Raw genomic sequence first — 26591 nt, 5'->3', positions numbered from 1 at the left:
TCTGGGCATCAGTTTTTCCACTTAAATCTCTTTCACGCACAAGTATCTTTGTGCACACTCATCTATCCTAACCCCGTCCACCCTCTTCAAGACCTGCGGCGATGGGGGAGTGACGATGCAACAGGTGGAGATGACCACTGGCAGTTGTAGTCACGATCCTGCATGTAGGCGGTCCACGGACCAGTGGTCGCTCGGCCCTGTGGGCAGCAGGGATGTTCGGCAGCATCCTGGGCGGCTGAGCAGCCCTCTCTAGGTCAGCACTGCTCACCCTAATCAAGGGAGGGGACTAGAAAAGGTGTCCCAAACATTGCCTGCCCTACAAACACCTGGTCAGCACACCACGGCTGGTGGGTCATCCCCTTTAAGCGGTCGAAATCAAAGAAAAAATACAAAGAAACTCCTAATAGGAGCATGGAACATCAGGACATTACTTGATAGAGAGAATACCCCAAGACCTGAAAGAAGAACATCTCTAATCGGTAAAGAACTGGCGCAATATAACATCGACATCGCAGCCTTAAGCGAAACACGCTTACCAGAAGAGGGATCACTCAGCGAACCCACCACTGGATACACCTTCTTCTGGAAAGGTAGAGCCACAAATGAAGACAAAATCCACGGTGTTGGCCTGGCCATCAAGACCAGTTTGCTCAAACAGCTGCCAGACTTGCCTGTGGGCATCAGCGAGAGGCTCATGAAGATCCTTTTGCCTCTCAGCAAAGACCGGTACGCCACAATCATCAGTGCATATGTCCCAACACTGACCAGCACAGAGGAGACCATCGAGCAGTTCTACTCTGACCTGAGTGCCGCCCTGCACTCAGTGCCCACCAATGACAAGCTGATACTACTGGGAGACTTCAACGCCCGCATTGGCCAGGACCATGAAAGATGGAAAGGAGTACTCGGCAAACACGGCGTGGGCAAAATGAACAACAACGGCCTACTGCTACTCAGCAAATGCTCAGAGTTCGAACTCACCATCACAAACACTATGTTCAGAATGGCGAACAAATATAAAACAACGTGGATGCACCCAAGATCAAAACAGTGGCATCTCATTGACATCATCATCGTACGCCGGCGAGACATCCAGGATGTAAAGATCACCAGAGCCATGAGAGGAGCTGAATGCTGGACAGACCACCTATTAGTTAGAGCGACTCTTCAAATGCACATTGCGCCTCGCCATCCAAAACGCGCCCAGACAGTCCGCGCATTTTACAACGTGAATCGTCTTAGAGATCCATCTTATTTACAAATATTCCAGTCCTGCCTGGACAACAAGCTGTCTGCCAAGGGACCACTCACTGGAAGCTCAACCGAGAAATGGAACCAGTTCAGAGACGCAGTGAAGGAAACATCAAAGGCAGTCCTAGGCCCAAAACAACGCAACCACCAGGACTGGTTCGAGGAGAACAACACTGCTATTGAAGACCTGTTGAGCAAAAAGAACAAAGCCTTTATGGAGTGGCAAAATAACCCAAACTCTGCTCCTAAAAAGGACAGATTCAAGTCTCTCCAAGCCATGGCGCAGCATGAGATCAGGAAGATGCAAGACCGATGGTGGGGAAAAAAAGGCAGAAGAAATCCAGTGGTTTGCTGATATGAAAAACTACAAACAATTTTTCAGTGCCCTCAAGACTGTCTATGGGCCATTAAAACCCACCACCACTCCCTTGCTATCCTCTGACGGTGACACTCTCATAAAAGATAAAAAAGGCATCAGCAACAGGTGGAAAGAACACTTTTCAGTCAGCTTCTCAACCGACCCTCTTCAGTCAACCAAAGTGCCCTTGACCAGATCCCCCAAAACCGCCCCATTGAACAACTTGACGCCCTCCTTCAATAGAGGAAGTCCAAAAAGCCATTAAACAAATGAGTGCAGGCAAGGCACCTGGTAAAGACGGGATCCCAACCAAGGTGTACAAGGCCTTAAATGGAAAGGCGCTCCAGGCATTCCACATAGTACTGACCAGCATATTGGAAGAGGAAGACATGCCCCCAGAACTCAGATGCCTCCATCGTAGCTCTATACAAGAACAAAGGCTCACGAGCAGCCTGTGACAACTACAGAGGCATATCACTACTCTCCACTGCCGGAAAGATCCTCGCCCATGTTATACTCAACAGACTCCTGTCATCTGTTTCAGAGCAGAACCTGCCTGAATCACAATGTGGCTTCCGACCAGATCGCAGCACCATCGACATGGTCTTCATGGTGAGGCAAATGCAGGAAAAATGCCTTGAGCAGAACCTGAGTCTCTACATTGTCTTCATAGACCTGACAAAGGCGTTCGACACAGTGAACAGGGACGCATTGTGGGTGATCCTTAGCAAGCTCGGTTGCCCAGCAAAATTTGTCAAACGGATCCAACTCTTTCATGTTGACATGACAGGGGAAGTCCTATCTGGTGGAGAGACTTCCCATCGCTTCAACATCTCCAATGGCATGAAACAAGGTTGTGTCCTCGCTCCGGTACTATTCAACCTATTTTTCACCCAAGTATTACGACATGCTGTGATGGATCTAGACCTGGGCGTCTACGTCAAATACCGACTGGATGGCTCACTATTTGACCTTCGCTGCCTGACTGCAAAAACAAAGACAACAGAGAGACTCATCCTGGAAGCTCTCTTTGCAGATGACGGTGCTCTCATGGCCCACCAAGAAAATCATCTCCAAATCATTGTGGACAGGTTCTCCACCACAACAAAACTGTTTATTCTATCAGCCTCAGCAAAACAGAGGTACTGTTCCAACCTGCACCAGGGAGGCCAACTTACCAGCCGTGCATTACAATCAATGGCATGCAGCTTTCTAATGTCAACACTTTCAAGTACCTGGGCAGCACCATCGCCAACGACGGGTCCCTAGACCACGAGATTAATGTCAGGATCCAAAAGGCCAGCCAGGCACTCGGGCGGCTGCGCGCCAAAGTCCTCCAACACAGAGGTGTAAGCACTGCGACAAAGCTCAAAGTGTATATATAACGCAGTGGTCCTCAGCGCGCTCCTGTACGGTTGTGAGACATGGACACTGTACCGGAAGCACATGAAACAGCTGGAGCAATTCCACCAACGCTCCCTCCGGTCAAGCATGAGGATCCGATGGCAGGACCAAATCACCAACCAGGAAGTCCTCGACAGAGCCAACTCCACCAGCATCGAAGTCCTGGTCCTCAAAACCCAGCTACGATGGTCTGGACACGTCATCCGCATGGACCCACAGCGAATACCAAGACAGGTATTCTATGGTGAACTATTCTATGGTGAGTCAGCTGGACTCAGGAAACAAAGCCGACCAAAGGAAAGATTCAAGGATCAGCTAAAGTTCAACTTGAAGTGGGCTGGCATGACACCAAAGCAACTAGAACTCGCTGCCTCTGACAGAAGCAGCTGGCGAACCCACATTCACCATGCTGCCACCACCTTTGAAGATGAGCGACGTCGAGGTCTTGCCGCTGTGTGTGATGCCGACACCAGGCCACAACTGCACCTCCCGTAACAACTGGCGTCCCATGCCCCATGTGCCACAAACTTTGCACCTCAGCCTTTGGACTCCAAAGCCACATGAGGGTACACCGTAGATGAAACTGCACAAAGACAATAGTCATTCTCAATCACCGAGAGACTACCACTACTACTAGGCAGTATTGTCAGTGAGGGTTGCCTAATTGGGTTGTTTGTTCCCTGAGGGAAAGGAGATTGTAGGTAAATAGCTTTCCCAGTCCTGCTGATTTTAGGTTTAAAAAAAAAAAATTGGCTGTGTTCAATTCAAATTAAGGAGAAAAGAGAGAAAAAGATGTTTTATACTCACCTGCTCTAGCAGCTGTGTTTTGAAGCCGAGTTAGCTGTTTAAAAGACTGACTGACTTGAGGAAGTAATAGGGAGAAAGGAAAGAGATTTCACAGAAATTTGAGAGTCCTTGTCATACCCTTAGTGGATTAGCCAGACTGTTAGGATAATTTAGGGTTGTGACCTAATCTAAGTTTGATTTTTGGTTTCCAGGGGATATCCCAAATAAATTACCCAAGTCAGTTTGGAAATCTATGGTGGTTTAATCAATATGGAGGGAAGAAATCAAGGAGAGGGAAAGAGTATTCAGGATTTCACCCGCCTGGCCTGTGCCAGGGGGAGTTCAAAGTCCTCTACCACAAGGTTTCTGAAGAAGACTAGAGGCTTCTAAGTGGATGGTGTTTGGAAGGTAAAGGAGAAAAATCAGCCTAAACTCCAAGTGAGCTCAGAGAAGATGCCTCACCTGAACTAGGTTACTAGGCTTCCTCCAGTATGGAATCAAACTAAACCGGACAATAGCTGCCGCCACACCAAGATACCAAAATGCTCAGAAAGCTGCTGCCAGTCACCTTTCCACCACCAAAGAGGCCAGAGAGAGGAAGTGACATGAAATATATAGATGGTTTTACATCATTTTCCTGAATCTCACCTGTACCAATGATAGCTTAAGCTTGACTTAGGACAGTCCAGGGGTCTGTCAGCTGTTTCTGATTTGTCATTTGCTAGCACATGTCTATCACAGGCCATCTTCCTAGATATTTAATCCTTAAGTATGGGTGTAGACATTAGACTAAGTAGGATGGCGTAATCTAAAGTCCACAATATGAATCACATAACCATGGAAAAATTAATAAATAAATAAATTAAATTTTAGGGGATTGTTTCCTGGTCACAACAAATGATAACTTAACATTCATTTATATACTATTCATATGAATATGTATAAATATGTTTATACAACACTTTATATAAGTTATTAAATAGGAGCCTTTGTTTTCAGAAGAAGCTAGGGTCATCCAGTTTAATTTGGGGTCCAACTCATTTTCTATTTGTGTTCTCTCAGACAGGTATACTGATGCTGCCCACCCAACTGAATGCTCAAATCTGGACCACAGTTGTTCTTCATCCTCCAGGTCTTTCCAATGTGGCCGGTCAGGCCAAACTCTTGTGTGGGTATAAATCTCTTCCTTGAGCTTCTGCAATGCTTCTGGACTTGATGAAATCAGTACAATCACCCAGAGATCTGTCATATAGCAACATGGATCACAATAGTTTCTTTTTTTTTTTTTTTAAATAAAACCCTTACCTTCCATCTTGGAATCAATACTGTGTATTGGTTCCAAGGCAAAAGAGTGGTAAGGTTTAGGCAGTGGGGATTAAGTGACTTGCCCAGGGACACAGAACTGGGAAGTGTCTGAGGCCAGATTTGAACCTAAGATCTCCCATCTCTAGGCTTGGCTCTCAATCCACTGAGATACCCAGTTGCCCCTGGATCACAATTAGTTTCTGAAGACCAGAGAGGCACAAGTAGATGTGAGAAGACTGCAATAACCAATGAGGAACTCTGAGTAGAAGTAAGAGTTGTGCTCAGAAAATGGCTAAAAGGAATAGAATACAGGTTAGTCAAATGGCCAGGGCAAGAAAGGACAAGTGAACAGCTGGGTGTTCTACTGGTATCCTTACAAAGTTGGGAGAAAGGAAGAAAGTTCCCCAGTATATTGGGTGGACTCCTGTGGTAAACTTATGGGAGGTGGACAAGAACTACATAAGTAAGAAGGCTTAAAATCTGCACTGCTGGAAGGAACATCCAAACTGAGTTCACAAATTTGTTTGAGGAGTTACTGAAATTCTTTCTCAAGGTCAATGACATTTAAAACAGATTTTTTTTTTGTTTTTACATTCCACACTATCTTAAAGTTTCCATTGAAAATTCGCTGCTAGTGATATATGTGACAAAATGGATTCTTTTCTGGTTACCACTTAAGTCCAATATCATTCACAAACATGGAAAACTTAGACCTCTCTTTACTTCTGAGCATTTTACTCCACACTTCCCTATGTCCACAAGCAGATTTTCATGACCAGGTCCAGCAAAATAACCTGTGAGCTTCAAGAAACCCACTTTCTGCCAATTTTAGATTATGCAGGCTATATATAACTATGAGTCAATCACCATGCATTTAAATACCTACTATGTGCCAGGCACTATGCTAAGGGCTGGGGATACAAGGAAAGGCAAAAGACAATTCCTGCTCTCAAGAAACTCAGTCTTAGAGTAGTAGTCTAAAATATGTGGGCTTCATTCTTCCAAAGTGTCTCAATCTGATCTCACCAGGGCACATGAACAGGGTTGGTTTATTTTAAGGTATAATTCCAATGAATCACAAATGATGGTTTAACAGACCAGAGAGGCAATAATTAATTACTAGTTCCATGACCGATCAACACTAGACTTTTCTCTGTGGAGTTAGTAGCTCTATGAAAAGAGAACAATTCAATAGTGGTTTGTGAACAGGCAAATGGACTTCTGGTCCTGCTGAAGAACCATATTTCAACATGTTTTGTATCAGAAATTACAGGTCTAAAAAAACAATTCTAATTTCATTTTTCATAGTAAAGTAAAATTTTGTTCTTCAGTTTAACTGATAGTCTATTAACTATTTAACTGATAATCTATTCAGGCACTAAAGAAATTCAATATGTGGAAATCACAGTTCACAATTTCAATACCTCCCTTCTCTTTTCCCTGTCTCACATCCAGATCCTGTTCCATCACTTTAAAATCCCAGAAAAGGGCTTTTATTTCCAAAAAACTTGGTAAAAAAATCTACTCTACAAACCGAGCAGGAAAATGTTCTTTGCTTACATAAAGATAAAGGATTTCTTGGAAAGAAAAATCAAGATTTTTTTAACCCTGAATAAGGATTCTCTTAACTTTAAACAAGGATTTTTAAAATGAAAAGATGCTTTTGCATAGTAAGCAGGCACTTTAAAATGTTGAACTGTTAGTACACTGGGCAGTAATCTCTTCAAGATACAGACCCCATAATCAGTTAGATCAGTAGTTGGATAGATGATATCCTTTCAGAATAATCCTGGATTTCTGCAGGAATAGTGTGAAATGAATAAAAATTATTGAAGTGAAATGAAATGCATTAATCTTTAAGTAAAAAGAAATCATACAACTTTGTAACAATTTTAAAATATTTTATACTATCTCTAACAGAAGTATGTTACTGATGTGGAAATCAATTTTGGGAATTACATGAACATTAGGCTTACAGTTTAATTAATGGTATTACCTGACAAATCACATACCAATAAGCTGCAAACACAAGTATTTTTCACAAAGTATTTACAATAGACACCAAGGGAAGTGATTTCAATACAAATTTATGGTGCACAGCTTTGGTTAAATTTAGCTTAAGTCATCCATCTCTAGAAATACCACCACAGCACAGTAAATTAACTACAGGCAAATACACTTTTAAACTAAACTGCTGGATTCTTAAGTATGTAAATCTAGCCTGCAGAAGCATTGCCAATAACATTAAAGATTCTCCCCTTCATAAAGGGCACTAAGTCAGCTATAATAACCCTGTTTATATACACTACAGGGAAATGAGGGAGACTCCATTACAGACTTTACTTGGAAATCTTAAGATCACCTTAAACAGTTAAATCATAGTATTACAAAGTTTAGAGTTGGAATGGGCCTTAGAGATCATCTAGTTCCACCGCTTTGTTTTACAAATGTGAAGCAGAGAAAGCCTAGGTCCCTTGCTTAATATCACTCAGCTTGGAAGAAAGAAGCCAGAGGGCAAACCAGGTCCACTGTCTTCCATCAGGCAGCTTTTATTTGTCTGTGCTACCCACTTCAGTACTGGACTCCTAGCACAAATCGTGTAGTCATGTATTCTCAACAAAAAGCTACTTACTTGTAAACTTTCTGAGGAATGGCATTGCCTGTTCTTGAGGATATTGTAACTGTAAATATATCTCACCTTAATAAGTCCAAATCTCTACAGTGACTCACTTAAAAAAAAAAAATATATATATATATATATCCATGATGTTATCTTCTCAAGTCCTTTTTTTTTAATCCTTACCTTAACATGGAAACAGGTTCTGATCAAGGACACATGTAATACCCAGTGGAATTGTGTGTTGGCTATGGGAAGGATGGGGGAGGGGAGGGAGGGAAAGAACACGATTCTTATAACCAAGGAATAATGTTCTAAATTGACGAAATAAAATGTAAAAAAAAAAAACCCAAACCCTTACCTTCTGTCTTAGAACCAATACTGTGTGTTGATTCTAAGGCAGAAGAGTGGTAAAGGATTAGGCAATGGGGATTAAGTGACTTGCCCAGGGTTACAAAAGCTAGGAAGTGTCTGAGGCCAAATTTGAACCCAGGACCTTCTATACCTGAGTCTGGCTCTCTATTGACTGAGCCACTTAGCTGTGAAGGCTGTGAAGTATTGAGCATGAGTGGGGGAGAGAGTGCACATACATATGTTTTGGGGGCATGGGACATGTCAACAGGTGTTCATTTATAGCTGCGCCTTTCAGCCATCCAAGGTAGGTCTCACAATGCATCCCATGGATACTGGGTCTTTATTTGACAGGTTAAGACAGCAGGAAAAATTCAACAACTTTTCAACTGACCATTATTTATTAAGCACCAACTACAAGTATTATTGGTGAGCACTACAGGATATAAATGGGAAAGTATAAACTATAAGCCCGGTCCTAAAGAACTTTACACTGTGATCGGGACAGGGAAGGCAAAAACATGTGCCCAAAGGGAAATACAAGGGGAGTGTAAGCTAAGTGTGTGGTGCCCCTTTTGTGTCACCACAGTGGAATTTCAGGGAGAGAGAGAAATCTTTTACAACTTAAATCCTACCTGTATCACTTAACTTACTGCCGCATTTTGCCTCAGTTTCCTCAGCTGTAACTCTCTTGAGAGGTTGGTTGATCTCTAAGGTGAACTCTAAGGACCTTTGGCAGCCTCATAGAGGTTAAAAATAATAAAGTGGGGGAGTGTTGCCAGCAGAGCCTTGGTTTAGAATTCAGCTGTGTTGGGACACCAGATAGATCAAAGGTGCCATCAAGCAACAAACCCTCAGTCAGCACTTACCATATAACAGACACAACTAAATGCTGGGGGAAAAGAGACAGAAAGAGTCTATCCTCAAAGAACTTATATCCTAATGGGAGACATAATACAGCAATAGTCAACAAATATCTATTAAAAATAGCTCATCTTTATATCTTTAAGGTTTGTCAAGAGCTTTAGAAATATCTAATTTATCCTAACAAGCACGAGGGGTGTTATTATTATCCCCACTTTACAGATAAGGAAATGAGGCAGGCAGAGGTAAAATGACTTGCCCAGAATCTCTGGGTCTAGTAACTCTATCCACTGTGCTATTATTGCCCACCTACAGCTAACTTTATTAAGCACTTTTATAAGACAAAGGACAAGCAAAACCAGAGTGCTGGCCCTCAAAGTGTTCGTATTCTAATGGGGCAGACAAGGAGAAAACAACTGTCCTAGGAAAGAGGCTATGGAAGGTACTCTTAGTAGGAAGGCATGGGCAGTGGGGAGGAGCATTAAAAAAAAAAAACCTGCAGAAGGTGAGATCTGAACTGAGTCTTACACACCAGGGGAATACGAAGCAGAAGTGAGGGCAAGCATTCTTTGCATAGGGGACAGCCAGTGAAAGGACAGAGGAGATGAACATGGAAGGGACCAAAGGCAGAGTGTGGCTACCAACTCTAGACCTAGGAGCAACAGATCATAGACTCAGGGCTGTAAAATACCTCAGAGGCCAAATTCAACTCCCTTATTTTCCAGATCTCAGTCATCCAATAAACAATGATTAAGAGACTACTACATGACTTCACACGTATAACAGGTACCATAATTCTTGCTTTCTTAATGGGTGGGGAAGGGAGAATTTTGCAACTCAAAATGTAAAGATGAATGTTAAAAAGGATTAAAAAAATCTAGAGGATAAAATACTTCTCAAGTCAGAGAGAAAGGGAATTTCTAACCAAAAAAATGTATATACTGTTGATTATGGTCACCATATTGGATACAGTGGACTAATTATTTTTCTTCATCACAAAGTAAAGGGCAATCCAAAAAAGTTTTTATTGTGGGGGTGGGAGTTGATTCTCCCCAAATAACTGCGGATATAGTCAAAATGCATCAATAAAACATTAGAGGACTCCCCCAATAAAGAGCCTACAATGAAACAGGCACTGTGCTGAGCCCTAGAGCTACAAAGAGGCAAAAGCCAGTTTGGGCACTCAAGGAACTCACAATTGAATGGAGGAGACAACAAATATTTACAAACTACCTCTATAAAAGATAAGCAAGAGAAAATTAAGAGCAGGAAAACACTAGAATCAAGAGGAGTTGTTTAAAACTTCCTGTAGAAAATGGAATTTTAGTTGGGATTAAAGGGAAGTCAGTAGGCAGAGAGGAGAAGGAAGTACAGAGAAGGCTTGGAGATTAGTTAGCCAGAGAAAATGACCAGCACCAAGAGATGGAGTATCTTGTTCATGGAACTGCTAGAGGCTTCTATCACTGGTCAAAGACTTTATGGCAAGGAGTAAGATGTAAAACTGGAAAGGCAGGAAGCAGGCAGATGATGAAGGGCTTTGAATGTTACAAATGTATTTGATCCTGCAGGTGACAGGGAGCCACTGGAGTTTATTGAGTATGATTAGGGGGTGGGGTGGGATAGGGAAGGAACAGGGCAGAAGAGCAGGTAGTACTATGCTTGGACCTGGCTATAAGAAAATCACTTTGTTGGTTAGTGAAAGGTTTGGGGGAAAGGAAAAAGCTCTGTTTTGGACATGTTGGGTTTAAAATGTCTATAGGTAAACCCAGTTCAAGATGTCTAAAAGGCAGGTGGGAGATGGGAGAGTGGAAGTCAGCAGAAGTTAGGATAGGATAGTCAGATCTGAGAATCCTTAGCATGGAGATGGTAATTAAATTGATGGGAGCTAATGAAATTGAGGGTCCTGAACAAAATCCTGTGGTACACATTTATGGTGAGAGGGCAAGACCTGGATGAGGATCCAGCAAAGGAGAAAGAAAAGTAGCCATCAGGTAGGTACAAGGAGAATCAGGAGAGGGTGGTATCCCAGAAAACCTAAAAATAAAGAGAATACAAGGAGAATGAAAACTGAGAAAAGACCATACGATTTGACAAGTAAGAGACCACTAGTAAATGTAGAGAGTAGATTTGGTGGAATGATGGAAGAGAGAAGCTAGATCACAAGGGATTTGGGAGGTAGAGAAAGGAGAAAGAATGAGAAAAGAAAGTTGAGGCATCTATTGATGATCTTTTAATCTTTTAGGAGTTTAGCTTCAAAGGTCAGATGAAGTAAATGGGATGCTAGAAAGGATGGAAGAATCAAGTCTGAGACTGAGGGCAAGAGAGTTAAGTGGCTTGCCCAAGGAAGGTCAAAAGTAATAAGTGGCATAAGAGGAGTCACAACCTCTCTGAGCCTCAGTTTCCTGATAAAAATGAGCCTAACAATATTTGTACTATCTACTAGACAGGATTTTTTTCATGTATAAAGCACTTTGAAAACTTTGTGCATGCTGTTTCAGCTATTTTCTTTGTGGCCTGGACCACTGGCTATATTAGCATAGGGAACTAAGAAGAGGCCCATAACCAAAAAGGGTCAGCATCTTAGGGTCTTAGAGAGTTGCCTGGGCCCTAGAATTCTAGATCATTATAATGAACCTATGGCCAGGAAGACTTCAGAGAGGAGGAGAGATGTAACTGAGTTGTCTGCAAGAATAGTTAGGATTGTGACATGAAGGAAGGGAACAAAAGAATAACAGAGCCAGAAGAGTGAGCCAAACCAAAGACATGGGAAAAGTAAAGGCACAGGAAAATATGAGCCATGGTTGGGGACAATGAGAAAACCAGTGTGTCTGGAGGACATGGTTCAGACAACAGAAAAGTGGGAGTTCAGTCTGAGTGGGTAGACTGGGTCCAAGCTGTAGATGGATGGCCTTTTGTGTAAGGTGAAGAAGTTGGGACCTTATTCTGTAGGAGACATTAAAAGATTTGGGGTGGGCCAAGTGATTGAACTAGTTTCTAGAATCAAGAAGCAATAGTCAAAATTAACTGGAGGAGGCAAACCAGGAGCCCAAATAGGTGACTATTGCTCTAGTTAAGGCATGAGATTACAAGAAATTGAAATAAGATACTGGCAACAAGAATAAAAAGACTAGAGAAACATAGAGAAAGAAGAATTAGTAATATCTAATGACTGATTTCACATTATTGTTAAAGGAGAGGTTAAGAATTTATGACTTCCATGTTTGGAGCTGGAATGGCAATTTACACGTATTCCTTTTCTCCCTAAACTCTGGTCTAAGAACCAATAGTACCCTAATAATGGTTTCCATTGGCTCTCGGGATCTACTTGACTCAATCTTCTTTTCTTTACTCCGCTTAAAAACAACTCTACATTTCAGCCAAAGAAATAAAAACTATTAATAAGCACATGAGAAAGTGTTCTCAATCTCTTATAATCAGAGAGATGCAAATCAAAACAACTCTGAGGTATCACCTCACACCTAGCAGATTGGCTAACATGACAGCTATGCAAAGTAATGAATGCTGGAGGGGATGTGGCAAAGTAGGGACACTAATTCATTGCTGGTGGGGTTGTGAATTGATCCAACCATTCTGGAGGGCAGTTTGGAACTATGCCCAAAGGGAGCTAAAAGACTGTCTGCCCTTTGATCCAGCCATAGCACTGCTGGGTTTGTACCCCAAAGAGATAATAAGGAAAAAGATTTGTACAAAAATATTTATAGTTGCGCTTTTTGTGGTGACAAAAAAATTGTAAAACGAGGGGATGCCCTTCAATTGGGGAATGGCTGAACAAACTGTGGTATCTGCTGGTGATGGAATACTCTTGTGCTCAAAGGAATAATGAACTGGAGGAATTCCATGTGAACTGGAACAACCTCCAGGAAGTGATGCAGAGCGAAAGGAGCAGAACCAGGAAACCATTATACACAGAGACTTTTACATTGTGGTACAATCGAACGTAATGGACTTCTCCATTAGTGGCGGTGTAATGTCCCTGAACAATCTGCAGGAATCAAGGAGAAAAAACACTATCCACAAGCAGAGGACAAACTGTGGGAGTAGAAACAATGAGGAAAACCAACTGCTTGACTACAGGGGTTGAGGGGATGTGACTGAGGAGAGACTCTAAATGAACACTCTGGTGCAAACACCAACACATGGAAATGGGTTTGAATCAAGGACACATGTGATACCCGTTGGCTATGGGATGGGGGGGAGGAGGGGATGCTCTTTGTCTCCAATGAATAATGCTTGGAAATGACCAAATAAAATAATGTTAAAAAAAAAAAACAACTCTACAATCTTCTGCTAAAGTCCATTTGCATTCTCTGTAGATACTACAGTCATATTTTGTGCATGGGAACACAGTCCTTAGGATTAAAAATTCTAAATAAGCATACTTCTATGAATCCCTTTGTTGACCCATTTAAAAAAAAATAATGTCTCCATTAGAATCTTTATGGGGGGGTGGAGCTGGGTGGCTCAGTGGATTGAGTCAGGCCCAGAGATGGGAGGTCCAAGGTTCAAATCTGGCCTCAGACACTTCCCAGCTGTGTGACCCTGGGCAAGTCACTTAACCCCCATTGCCTAGCCATTACCACTCTTCTGCCTTGATTGGCTCCAAGATGGAAGGTAAAAGTTTAAAAAAAAAAAAGAATTTTTATAAGGGCTCCATAACAGGCATTCATTAACTCCAGAGGCAACTCATTCCACTTTGGAACAGTTCTAACTGTTGTCATAGGGGCAGTTCGGTGGTGCAGTGAACAGAACAATATTGGGCCTGGAGTTAAGGAGACCTGAGTTGAAATCTGATGTCCCACACTAGTTCTGTGACTCTAGGCAAATTATTTTAACCCTGTTTGTATCAGTTTCCTTATCTGTCAAGGGAGCCAGAGAAGGAAATGGCAAACCACTCCAGTATCTTTGCCAAGAAAATCTCAATTTGGGTCAGTTAGAGTTGGACATGACAGAAAATGACTGAACAACAAAACCTATTGTTAGAAACTTTTTTCTTATGTCATTTCAGTCTAAACAAAATAATGAAGCAACAACTGAGATCTAACTCAAGAAACTGTCTTGTTTCTCCTTCAATCTACTTACTCCATGCAGAATATGGACCACCCTGTCCCAAAATAACTCTTCCTTCTCAAACTCTCCCTAGGCTCCCCTGAGATGTCAGTCAGCAAAGTAGTGGAGTAGGGATCCTCAAACTGCAAGCCATGCGTGATACTCTTTCAGGTAAGAGAAGCTTTGATCCCTTGAACTATTCATGTAACCTTTGGGTTCGGTTACCTCATCTATGAAATGAGGGGTGGGGGTGGGGGGTCCTTCCAACTCTAAAGCTATGATCTTATGATCATTTACCAAGCAGAAATGGTTACCTTCCAACTTCTTGCACAGGCAATCCACTGGATTTATTTCTCTACCTTATTACTGATCCAGAACCAAAAGAAAATAAATGGTTGTTCTGAAAACCTGCTGGATCAAGCAATCTGCAAAAATGGTCCACCTACTTTTCCAAGCTAGGGTCTCCCAAGAATCACAATGCTTATCACATCACTCTTTATTACCCCTTTTCAATACAAAAAACTGTAGTACTTTTTCTTCTAAGCCTCTACCCCACATATCATCTTGGGCTTCACAAACAGCTCAATTGAGCCAATCACTTTTAAATTACCAAATTTTTTCAAACCTTCAAAATGTTTATCTTTCCAAAAGCTATGCCTGTTCACCAAGATTTTCCCCTTCAGGCAAAACAAAAACATTCACTGTCCACACCACAAAATTATTCTCATCTCTATTTTAAATATCCCTTCCATCATGACTTTCCCCTTGAATTACTAACATCATTTCCTAGAGCCCTTACAATAGCCAAAAATCACTATAAATGTCACTGTCCTGTCTCAAAATCCACTTATGAGAATATTACCTTATGTGATATACTGTAGCATTCAGGTATTATTTCACTGATCCTTGCATAACTTCATGAGATAGGTAAAGCAATTAGTATTACTTCTACTTGACAACTGGGGAAAACTAAGTTTTAGAGAGTAAATAACTTGGTTGAGGTAACATGGCTGCTAAGTGGCAGTTACAAGCAGAACCCTGACTTCCTAGGCCACTGTTATTTTCACCATTATCCTGTTGCCCATTATGGGGCAGGGAAGATTGCTCCCTGGCCTGAGAATAAGAAACTTAGCTTTGTGGCTCTGCTATTCATTTATTTACTTGCTAAATGAACCTGGGCATGTCACTTGTCTCTAGAGCCTCTGTTTCCTCTTTTGTCAAATGAGGATAATAACATTTATCTTACCTACCTCACAGGATTATGAGAACAGTACTCTGAAAATCTTAAACTGCTATAAAAATATGAGCTCTCATTATTTCCTCAGACTTTAAGAATATAAGTGTTACCAAATGACATTTTCCTCAAAAGGTTTATGACCACCTTCCCAATATTCTTTCCAGACGCTCTTCCAAGACTACCAGTCCCTTTTCTGGATTCTTTGTACTGTTCTCCCTCAAAGTCTGATTTCCTAATAATCAGCCCAGTTCCTATAATTGCTGAGTCTCTGTACTAAAAATGAATACCTCCTAAAAGAGACTTTCTCATCCCTATTCCCAAATATTGTTTTGAGGACTCAGTAAACTGTGGCTCCACAAATTATAAAGTGGTATTTTTTTATTCTTTCTAGTTCCACAAATTAAGACTATCTAGTTTGAAAGCAAAGTTAATACTACTTTACAAATCCATTGTCAGGTCTCCAGGTTTGGCCATCTCAATTTCAGAATCCCTGAACTCTTGACTTTAAATCATTCTTCTACTCTCAGACATCTCTAATAACTTCCTTTCCTAAAGTTTCCTAAATAATTCTCTTCCAGTGGAAAGAGCCCTGGGCTCTGAAATCTAAGGCTCTATATTCTGATCCCACCTATTCTCTCCTATTAGTGAATGAGTTAAAAGGATATGTAAGCACTTGTCTCAGCTCTGAGGGTGACCATACTCTATTTGGAGAAAGACAACATATAAAAGAGTTCAGGGGGACAGCTGGGTGGATAGTGGATAGAGAGCCAGGCCCAGAGATGGGAGGTCCTGGGTTCAAATCTGGCCTCAGACACTTCCTAGCTGTGTGACTCTGGGCAAGTCATTTAACCCCTATTGCCTAGCCCTTCCTTCTCTTCTGCCTTGGAACCACTACTTAGTATTGATTCTAAGACAGAAGATGAGGATTAAAAAAAAAAAGTTCAACCTCAAAGGATGATTAGAAAAGCCAGTCCTAGGGGCTGTGGTGGGGTGAATGGCAAGGCCTAGAAGTCTCTATGGTAAACTAGTAAGTCAGATGACAGTGATGAAGATCTGGAGGCCAGCTTGTGGTCCTCCACTTCACTTAGGTTGTAGTTGGTGATTCCCAGCTCAAAGAAGTGGGATTAACAGGCAGGCTGATGGGATAGTGTCTGGGAAGACTGAGATCAGGAAAGAGGGAAAAGTATCCCTTACAAGGTCTTAGTATCTTAGTATCTGTATGACTTGGGCAAGTCACTTTACCTAATCAACCAATCAAATAAGCATTTATTACCAAGCACAATGCTAGGTCCTTGGGATAATTACAAGTGCAACTATTTTCACATAGAGCTTACAACCTAACTGCCTTCAATAAGTCTCATTTTCCATATCTGTAAAATAAGGTGATTGGACGGGAAGCCTTATGAGTTATGAGTTCTCTCTTTCCTCCCTCTAGATCTAAGATCCAACAATCCAGGATCCCACAGCCACGTACATTCCCTCTTACAACTCTATTTATTAACAACTGCCCATGTTTACATGGTCCATTTCTATGGTTCTTTCTTAAATCTTGGGCTTCTGCCTACTTGGCCAACTCTCTCCTCATTCTCCTTTTGAACTTTGTATCACAAACACAACTTCTAAATTTTAACTATTCCCAGTTCTTTCCTATCCTAGGCTTAGATTTCCCCTGTATCCTATCACACTCCTAGTCTAGAGAAATTCAATCCCTTCTACTCAGCACCCTTCCTTGTTCCATGGCCAACGAGACCACCACCTCTAAAGTATGACACACTGAGCTAATGTCAGACCAGTCATAGAGTCAAGACACTGGGGCTGCTTCATCCTAGCTCTGTGTGACATCCAGCAAATCAGTCACTTCCCTATGCTTTACTTTTCTCCTTTGGAGAATGCTGTTGGTAATATCTGGACTACCCACCTAGAAGGGCTGTTTTAAAGTATAATGGAAAACAGAACAGCTAATGATTACTAGTCCTATTAGTAGGTCACAGGGCCCTGCCACCACCATTCTCCACCACTCCTTCTACTCTACCCTAAAGTTCCTTCTTCTTCACTCTCCTTTGAGAAGCTGAGGTCACTGGCCATTCTTCTCTTTGTCCCAAAGTAGGAAGCAGGCAAGAGATCCATTTGCACCAAACAATCGGCTCCAATATTTCTTCCTCCTCTCCAGTTTGTGTATATGTGGCATTCACTCCAATACCACTTTAATGGTCCCCTAGCCCTTGATCCTCTCCTCCCCAACAAAGCAAAGGCTATTCATTCTATTACAACATTCCCCTATCCTTTATGAAGCAACTGGTCCTTCACCCCAAGTCTGGGACTCATTGATCCGATCCACAGCTTCTATATATACAATTATACAACTCTGGATGCCTGTCCCTCTTAAAATCAGAAAGGGAGGAGGGGGAGAAATTCACTCAGAAAAGACTCTGGCGCCCCCTCCCCCATCCTCCCTGCTCCCAAACTGTTGAATACAGAAGCAGGGTCACTAACACAATCACTCTTCTTCCTCCCAACATCATTCCTATTATTGCTCCTTTCCCTAAACCAAATGGGGGAATTCATCCCAACATTGCTACACTAATCACAGTCTAGTCTTGGGCACTCCCAATAGACTCTCCCATACAGGGAGACTAGAGTCTAGTACTTGTCCTCCAATTCCTAACTAATGGCCTTGGGGCCCCATTTACCCTGAAACTGCCCCCTCCCCATACAATAACTATTCCCAGCACCAGTCCTCCAGGAGTCAAGCGGCCCATTCCCCAACGCAGCCCCCTCCTCAGCAACACTGTCCAATCCAGTCTCCCCCACCTTTGTCCACTAAAAACATTTGCCTCTCCCAGTGCGCTCTTCAGTAACATTCTCAGATTCTCCCTGAAAACCAAGATCTCCAACTTGTCCCCCAGGAGAGTTGTCCCCAACTCTAATCTCTGTCCATCCTCGGGAGCCATCAAGTTCAGGGCCCACTCACCCAACAAAGCCCTGTCCTTGCTGACCCCCAAGGCCAGGCCAATCCTCCAAGACCAGAAGCTGGCCCCAGAGCGGGCCCCCTCAGGTCGAAGCCCCCCGAGCATCGCCTAGGGGCCCCTTGCTGTCCCCGCCCCGCACCTGCTCCGGCCCCGCCCCAGGCCGGGCCCCCTCCCTCGGTCCCTCGGTCCATCCCTGCCGGGCCGGGCTGGGTCGCCTCACCACGAGTAGGTCTGCTCCGCCATGGCGCTGCTGTGGGCCTCGTCCTCCGGCCGCCTCAGGCTCGGGCTAGTCTCTGGGGCTCGTCTGGCCCAGGCTGGGCCGGGCAGGGTTGCGGAGCCGAGCCGGGCCGGGCCGGGCCGGACCTCCTCCTCCTCCTCCTCCTCGGGCCTCGCTCCTCCGCGGGCCGCAGACGGCGCCGGCCTCGGGCTCGCTCTCACCGGCCTCCTCCGCGGCGGCGGCGGCTCCGCGGCGGCTCCGATCCCAACATGGCGGCTCCGCGGCGGCGGCGGGGCCTGGGCCTCCCTCGGGCTCTCCCGGCGGCGGCGGCGGCGGCGGCGGCGGCGGCTGCAGAAGCTGAGGGCGGGGAGGGGCAGGCCCGAGGCGGTGGTGGCTGCGGCGGCGCTAGAGGCTCCCTGGCTCCCTCACTGGCCACGGGAAGCCGCGCTCGGGCGGCGGCGGCGACGACGGCGGCTGGGGCTCATGGCCGGCTCGGGCTCGCGGCTTGGACTTGGGTGGGGGCGCTCGCTCGCTCGCGCTCTCAGCCGCTTGGGCTCGGTGTCTCGGCTCCAGGCCGCCCAGCTCCGTGTTCCACTCCGCTCCCCGCCCGCCAGTCCGTCAGTCCGTCCGCGAACCTGCGAGCCTCGAGCCAGCCAGGGGCGGCGCGAGGGGCACAGCGCGAGCCTGCGGCCTCCGCGCGCTCACGTGCCCAAAACACGCTCACGTGACGCGCCGACGCCGGCCCCGCCCCCGGGCGTCCGACCGGCCTCCCCACCGCCGCGGTGGTTTGTCCCTCCCCCTAGCCCACCGGAGCCGGGGGCTAGAGGAAGCTCCTGGCTCTCCCCTTTCCCTCCCCTTTCCTATTCCCTACCATCCGCCTCCCACCCGAGTGAGAGATCAAGGCGCCCTTGCGAGCCTGAGGCCTGTGGGGAGCCGAACGAGCGAGGGTTCCCCACTCCATCCCCAGCATCCCCCGAGGCCATCGGACTCTCAGTCTCTCCAACCCCGGTCCCTCCTGGCCCCTCCTCTTTATCTGTCTCTCAGATCTGTTTCCATATCTGTGTGCCTCTTCGCTCTCTCAGTCTCCTCTGTCTCTCTTGTGTTGTGTTCTCTTTGTATCTCTGTGTCTCTTTGGGTCTGTGTTTGTGTGCTCTCTTGTCTCTGTTCTTTCCGTCTCCTTTCTTGTGTTGTGTTCTCTTTGTATCTCTATCTCTGTGTCTGCTCTCTCTCTGTCTCTGTCCGTCTCTTCCCCCCTCCCCTCCCTTTACATCTTCTCTTTCCCTCTCCCCCGCTCCCGTTTCTGTTTTCATCTCTTTTTCTTTATCTTTGTCTCTCCTGCTGAAATTATGGATCAGTTTAAATCAACAAGCGCCCAGGTTCTCTGTTAGGCACTTGAGAATCCTGGACAAAAAAGAAAAAAGAATCTCCATGTTTGGGAGCTTACATTTTCTTGGAATCAATAGATCTAATGATCACAGGAGGTATTTACTATACTAAAAACTGGAGACCCAAAAGGCCTAAGGAGAGTACTGCACCTGGGATTTCACTGCTTTAAGGAGCACCTGGAGCAGGAGGGATGCAAAGTAAGGTGGTCTTTCAGGGGAGGAGCCCATGTCTTAGTAGAAGAAACATCCCTTACATAGATAAATACAAAAGAGAATCAAAAGAACTACAAAGTAACTTGGGGTAGGTGGGGGAACATTCTTTGGCTTTCAACTGTACCTCTTCAAAAATAACATAAGTGGTTTATATCTACTTTGTATCCTTTTCAGAGAGGCTGATTCAGAGAAGGAAGCCGAGTTCAAGTCCCAAGTCCCACCTCTAACACAAACTTTCCTTGGGATTCAGGCTAGTCATTTAACCTCTCACTTCCTTAACCTCTCCCAGCCCCCAGGCAACTTTCTAAGACTTATCAGTTTCAGACACTTAGTACCTGACTTGATCTGCATAATGAAATCACAAGTCTGGACCAAAAATATCTTGTTTGAACTTATCTGTGTATAGATTGTTTTCAAAGAGTACACAAAGCTCAAGCCCGAAATTCTCTCCTTACCACCTCCTGGCTTCCCTGGTTTCCTTTAAGACCTAGCTAAAATCCAGCTTTCTGTGAAAAGCCTGATCTAACATTTTTAAGCACCTACTATGTGCCAAACACTGTGCTGTGGTTTTTGTTTGTCCATTTCAAAAAGGACTGAGGACATCACAGGGTGATGGTTTGACTCCCTCATGAATTAGATTTCAGTGAAGCTGTGTTGCACAAAGGCATCAGTCTCACTCTATCATCAAAGCCCAATGACATGACAAGTCAGGAAGACAGGTGAAGACTGAGATGCAATGGATGACGTTGACCTCTTCGAGTTCTCTGCAGCCTTTGTGTCCCATTGCAAAAAATTGTTCTTATCCACCCATTCCAACAAGGGAAGGTTTCACGTAGCCCATCTGCCAAGATTATTTTAGTGGGGTATGGGCCCCCTATGCATGCTAAACTTCTTGGAAGGGCAGGTAAGAGCTATGTGGCCCAAGGATACCCAAAATAGATTTGCATTACTGATAAGGCCTGGACAAGTCCTATATCAAAGGTGCTAATCCTCCCAGAATACTCATCTACCCCATACACATAAGACTCTTAAATACTTCTTGGATCAGATTGAATAGAATTCAGGATGCAGAGAAGACAGTGCTGGATTTGGAATGATATGGCCAGCATTTAAACCCCAACCCTTCCACTCCCTAGCTATGAAACTGGGCAAATCACTGTGAAATGAATGAATACTAGGTCTGGAGTGGGAGGCTATGTATTAGAATCATTCCAGTTAATTCATATGACCTTGGACAAGTTCAGTTCATCTGAGCCTCAATTTCCTTTTGTATAAAATGAGGAGATGGGGTTAGATAGCCTCAAAGATCTATTCTCATTTCCCTTCTATCATTCAATAATCCTATTACTCTTTTCCTCAGTTTCTTCATCTATAAAATGAAAGAATTGGAGGTCTCAGGCTTTGAGCTTATTGAATTAAAGTTATATTCCTCTTTTTCCTTCCCCCACCCTATTCTGGCTCTGGCTCCTTTCTCTCCAGCACATGCTAAAGTCTGTGAGAGCCACATTCTACTCTAAGGCAAGAGAGCTTCTTTCTATAAACTCTCAGTGCTGACAATCAGCCATTGTAAAATTGTCCCTTTACTGTCTTTTAGCTCCCCAATTATTTCACATAAGGGCTATGTGATATAAAGGAAGGAGTGCTGAATTTGGGATCAGAAGACCTGGCTCAGCAATTCATGATTTGTGTGAGTGAGTCATTTCACTTTGATGGGCCTCAATTTCCTCAAGGTGTATAATAAGGGACATTTACAGCAATGATTTTAAGGTTTGCAAAGTGCTTACATGTGTTATCTCATTTGATATTCAAAAGACCCTGTGAGATACCTGCTATTATTCTCTGAGTTCTACAGGTGAGGAAAATGAGGCTGAAAGAAATGAATTGTGAAAATGGGATTAACTCTCCCCTTGTCTATTTTTAGCTAATCAAACCAAGAATTTAAAGTGCACCGCCTACTTAACACTAAGTAAGAGAGCTCACAAGTCACTTACTAGGGTAAGCTCACACCTCCAAAAGCTACTGCCTCCCCACCTTGGGCAGTGCTAGGCAAATTGAAGGATTGCCATGGGTTTTTGTGAAGAAGGGGGAATGACAGGAAGTGACAGGGAAAAAAGAAGCATAAAAAGAAAAGACCAGCATGGTCTAGATTCATTCCCTTCCTGGTGTTTGGAGAGATTGGTTCTGGAGATTCCTTGCTTTGGCTTGGAGGAGACCTTTCCCCTGGATCCTGCAGGATCTGCTTGCTAGGTGAGTGGCTGAAATTCCTGCCTTGGCTTTGGAAGAGGTTTCATTGGTGGAACTCTGGCTGAAGACACCACCAGGACCTCTGGCTGAGGATTACTGGGAAATCCACATAGAGATCAGACTTGGGGAAGCCCTGCTAGAGCTAAGCCAGACACTGGAGCAGCACTTAGGGTGGTAGTATAATAAGCAAAGACAATTCTCTACCTTCTTCTTACATTTTCCCACTTTCACTCTTCCCACCTCTTTGGTAAATAAAGCTGCTAAAAGTCATTTTGACCTAAGCTATAATATTTTAAAATTGGGGATCACAATATTACTTTAGAATTCTCACATTTAGCATAAAATCTAAATTTAAATTCTTACAGAATTGTTCAGAGATAGGAGAAAAAGACCTACTTGTAGTAGTAGTATTGGTAGTCTCTCAGTGTCCGAGAATGACAATTGTCTTTGTGCATTATCATCTATGGTGTACCCTCATGTGGCTTTGGAGTCCAAAGGCTGAGGCGCAAAGTTTGTGGCACATGGGGCCTGGGACGCCAGTTGTTACGGGAGGTGCAGTTGTGGCCTGGTGTCGGCGTCACGCACAGCGGCACGACCTCGACGTCGCTCATCTTCAAAGGTGGTGGCAGCATGGTGAATGTGGGTTCACCAGCTGCTTCTGTCAGAGGCAGCGAGTTCTAGTTGCTTTGGTGTCATGCCAGCCCACTTCAAGTTGAACTTTAGCTGATCCTTGAATCTTTTCTTTGGTCGGCCTTGTTTCCTGAGTCCAGCTGACAGTTCACCATAGAATACCTGTCTTGGTATTCGCTGTGGGTCCATGCAGATGACGTGTCCAGGCCATCGTAGCTGGGTTTTGAGGACCATGACTTCAATGCTGATGGAGCTGGCTCTGTCGAGGACTTCCTGGTTGGTGATTCGGTCCTGCCATCGGATCCTCATGCTTGACCGGAGGGAGCGTTGGTGGAATTGCTCCAGCTGTTTCATGTGCTTCCGGTACAGTGTCCATGTCTCACAACCATACAGGAGCGAGCTGAGGACCACTGCGTTGTACACTTTGAGCTTCGTCGCAGTGCTTACACCTCTGTGTTGGAGGACTTTGGAGCACAGCCGCCCGAGTGCCTGGCTGGCCTTTTGGATCCTGGCATTAATCTCGTGGTCTAGGGACCCGTCGTTGGCGATGGGGCTGCCCAGGTACTTGAAAGTGCTAACATTAGAAAGCTGCGTGCCGTCGATTGTAATGCACGGCTGGTTCGTTGGCCTCCCTGGTGCATGTTGGAACAGCCCCTCTGTTTTGCTGAGGCTGATAGTCAGGCCAAACAGTTTTGTTGCAGTGGAGAACCTGTCCACAATGGTTTGGAGATGATTTTCTTGGTGGGCCACGAGAGCACAGTCATCTGCAAAGAGAGCTTCCAGGATGAGTCTCTCTGTTGTCTTTGTTTTTGCAGTCAGGTGGCTAGTCAGGTAGTAGTAGTAGTCTCTCAGTAACCGAGGATGACGATTGTCTTTGTGCGTTTTCATCTATGGTGTATAGATGAGTGTGCACAAAGACACTTGTGCATGAAGGAGATTTAAGTGGAAAAATCGATGCACAGAGACAGTCTCACTCTCTCGGCATTGGAAGCCTGGGTCCAGTGGCATGAAAAGTCTTTATGCCTGGAGACTTCCTCAGCTGCATTGGATGGCCGTGTTGTCCTTTGTGCTCTAACATGCCCTAAGCATTCCACAGTGCTTTGCTGCATCGCCATCTCAGCTGTTGAACCTTCTTGTTGGTTTCTTCCGCCTGTTCCACCGAAGCAGTCTTCACATGCTGGGTGAGCAAAGCCCTGGTTCACCAGGGGTCAACGACCCGATGGCTACCCTCACAAGGTTTAGCCGGCCTGTCGAAGCTGTTGCCCAGGGTGTGGCCACTGCTGCATGCTAGCAGCTACTGGTAGCCACAAGTGAGAGCTGGGTGTCAGGTGAGGGTCAGAGGTTGGAGAGCTGCCCTAGGAAGGCACGACAAGCCCTCCGTACCAGAGATACTACTCCTCCCTGAGCATCCCATACACCCCTTACTTGTACAAAGATATAATAGCTTTTTGTGTATTTCTGGTGGCAAAGAATTGGAAACTGAAGGGATGTCCACCAGTTGGAGAATGGCTGAACAAGTTGTGACATATGATTGTAATGGAATACTGTTGTGCCATAAGAAATAACAAACAAGACAATCATTTTTTAAAAATCTAGAAAAAATATCACTCACCCAAGATCAAATAGCTGGCAATTACCAGAGGCAGGATTTGAACTCTGATCTTCCTAACTCCAAACCTAGCATTATGCCACTTCAACTTTAAGGTTTACAAAGGACTTTACATATTTTATCTCATTTGATCTTCCCAACAACCCCACGAGGTTGTATACCACGAGGTATACAAGGCATTCTTTGCATTTTAGGGAATAAGAAACTGAGTAATCATCAAAGAAATGGCTGCCCCATGATCTTATAACTGAAGCCAGAGGTGGAATTAGAATGTACAGATCAAGGAGTTGGTCTAAATTACTTCTAAAGTCCATTCCAGTTATAAAACTATGGCTCAATCCAATTCAATAGGGAGTTATTAAATACCTACTATGTGCCAGACACTGTCTAGACACTTGATAAATATGGCAATATCTGGAACCTCCTTAGAGGTTCCTACATAGGGCAGAGTACAAGGTTAAAAATTGACAGAAGATGATACAGGAAGGAATTTGGTAATCATCAGAGTCCAGCTTGTTGTATAGGCAGAAAAATTGAGACCTGCTCAAAGTCACTCAGGAAGTAGGAGGACAAGGAACCATAACAATAATCACAACAACAGTAATACAACTTAAATGTATGTAACACTTTAAGGTTTACGTCCCCTTTCCCACAACCACCCTGTTTATAAAGTAAACTGTGCAAGGATTATTAACCGTATTTTACTAATGGGGAAACTAAACCACAAGGAAGAGCTGACCTTACCAAGGTCATAGTTCAGTAAATGTTGAAGTTGGGATTCAAGTCCTGTCTTGTTACTCCCATCTCAGTGGTCTTTCTGCCATAAAATAGAAAATCGTTTGCTTTAGAACTAACTGGGAGGGACCTTGGATTATCTGGTCCTTCTTTTACAAACAAGAAAGTTGAAGCCCCAAATGTGTCAAATACAGGTGCAAAGGTATAAATATAAGACACAGTAGCAGAGTTAGAAATATAGGATTTAGAGCTCAATGGAACCTTAGAGCTCAGTTGGTATATAATCCTTTTTAGTTTACATTTCTGCATCTCCATGCTGGAAATGAGCTTTCTTCTTACCTCTCCCATTGGGAATCTCTAGATTCATTCAGGACTCCTCTTGGAGTCCTCTGGAGAGCCAGCCTTTTTTAATCCCTTTAGCTAGCAGCCACATTCTCCCCCTTTTCTCCTTTTCCTCTTTCCCTTCCTCTTCCTCCTCTCTCTTCTAATTACAGGGTATATGCTTAATGTACCCTTGTTGTATCTCCCACACCTAGAAGAATGTAAACCCCTTGAAGGCAGGAACTGGTTCTCATTCCGTCTTTGTACGTCTAGCACCTAACCTATAAGGTTGGATAGTAGGTACTTGGGATCATAAGATCATAACTTCTCAAAGGTCATATAGTCCAATCCCTTCATTTTACAACCAGTTATCAAATAAGCATTTATTAAGCACCTATTATGTGTTGGGGGTATACAAGGTGTGCAGAGAAGACTAATATTTCTTGTATGAGGGCAGGTTATGGTGAGACCTGAGGTGATCAGAGGCCCAAACCAGGTTAGTGGCAGTGTCAGAGAAGAGAAGAAGGTGTAGACAAGAGATATTATGAAGGTGGACTGAACAGGTCCTGGCAACAGATTGGATGTGTGAGGTGAGAGATGGAGCCAATTGAGGATGACAGGTTGTGAGCCTAGGGTGGTGGGAGGACAGTGATACCCTCAACAATAATAGGGAGATTCAGAAGAGGGGAGGATTTTGGAGGTGAGTTCATTTTGGACATATTAACTTTTAAGATATATGCCTGGATATCCAGATCAATATGTATATACACTAGGCAGTTGGAATTGAAAGACTGATTGATGGCCAGCAGAGAGGTTAGGACTAGTTAGAGTCAGGAATCATCAGCATGGAGATGCTAATTAAATTTATAGGAGCTGAATGAAATAGAATGGAGAGGTCAAAGCCTTAAGGACACCTACAGTTGGTGGAAGTGATCTGAAGGAAGAGTCAGCAAAGGAGTAGTCAAAGAGGTAGGAAGAAAACCAAAGAAAGTGGCGATGGTAAACCTAGGGAGAAGAGAGTACTGAGA

General features: G+C 44.1%; 1 protein-coding gene and 1 long non-coding RNA gene across 3 annotated transcripts in view; one reads left to right on the top strand and one right to left on the bottom strand.

Annotated features, from left to right (window-relative positions):
- The window catches only part of LOC130458205 (uncharacterized), a 43829-nt gene extending 36494 nt beyond the window's left edge, over positions 1-7335 (top strand). Inside the window, exon 3 of the long non-coding RNA XR_008917296.1 lies at positions 4862-7335. This is a non-coding gene — a long non-coding RNA (uncharacterized LOC130458205). The remainder of the gene's footprint in view (positions 1-4861) is intronic.
- SPPL3 (signal peptide peptidase like 3) overlaps positions 1-19132 on the bottom strand; it is a 138466-nt gene extending 119334 nt beyond the window's left edge. The window contains exon 1 of one of the 2 annotated variants that reach the window (XM_016432443.2): positions 18430-19132. In XM_016432443.2, coding sequence (XP_016287929.1) covers positions 18430-18452 — 23 coding nt within the window. In that variant the 5' untranslated portion in view covers positions 18453-19132. The remainder of the gene's footprint in view (positions 1-18429) is intronic. The other variant, XM_007489976.2, reaches the window with a different exon arrangement.
- Positions 19133-26591: the final 7459 nt, after the last annotated feature.

The sequence above is a fragment of the Monodelphis domestica genome, chromosome 3 (assembly GCF_027887165.1).
Source record: "Monodelphis domestica isolate mMonDom1 chromosome 3, mMonDom1.pri, whole genome shotgun sequence".
NCBI classification, from domain to species: domain Eukaryota; kingdom Metazoa; phylum Chordata; class Mammalia; order Didelphimorphia; family Didelphidae; genus Monodelphis; species Monodelphis domestica.
Note: the sequence above shows the minus strand (reverse complement) of the source record. Positions and strands in the feature narration are given on the sequence as shown.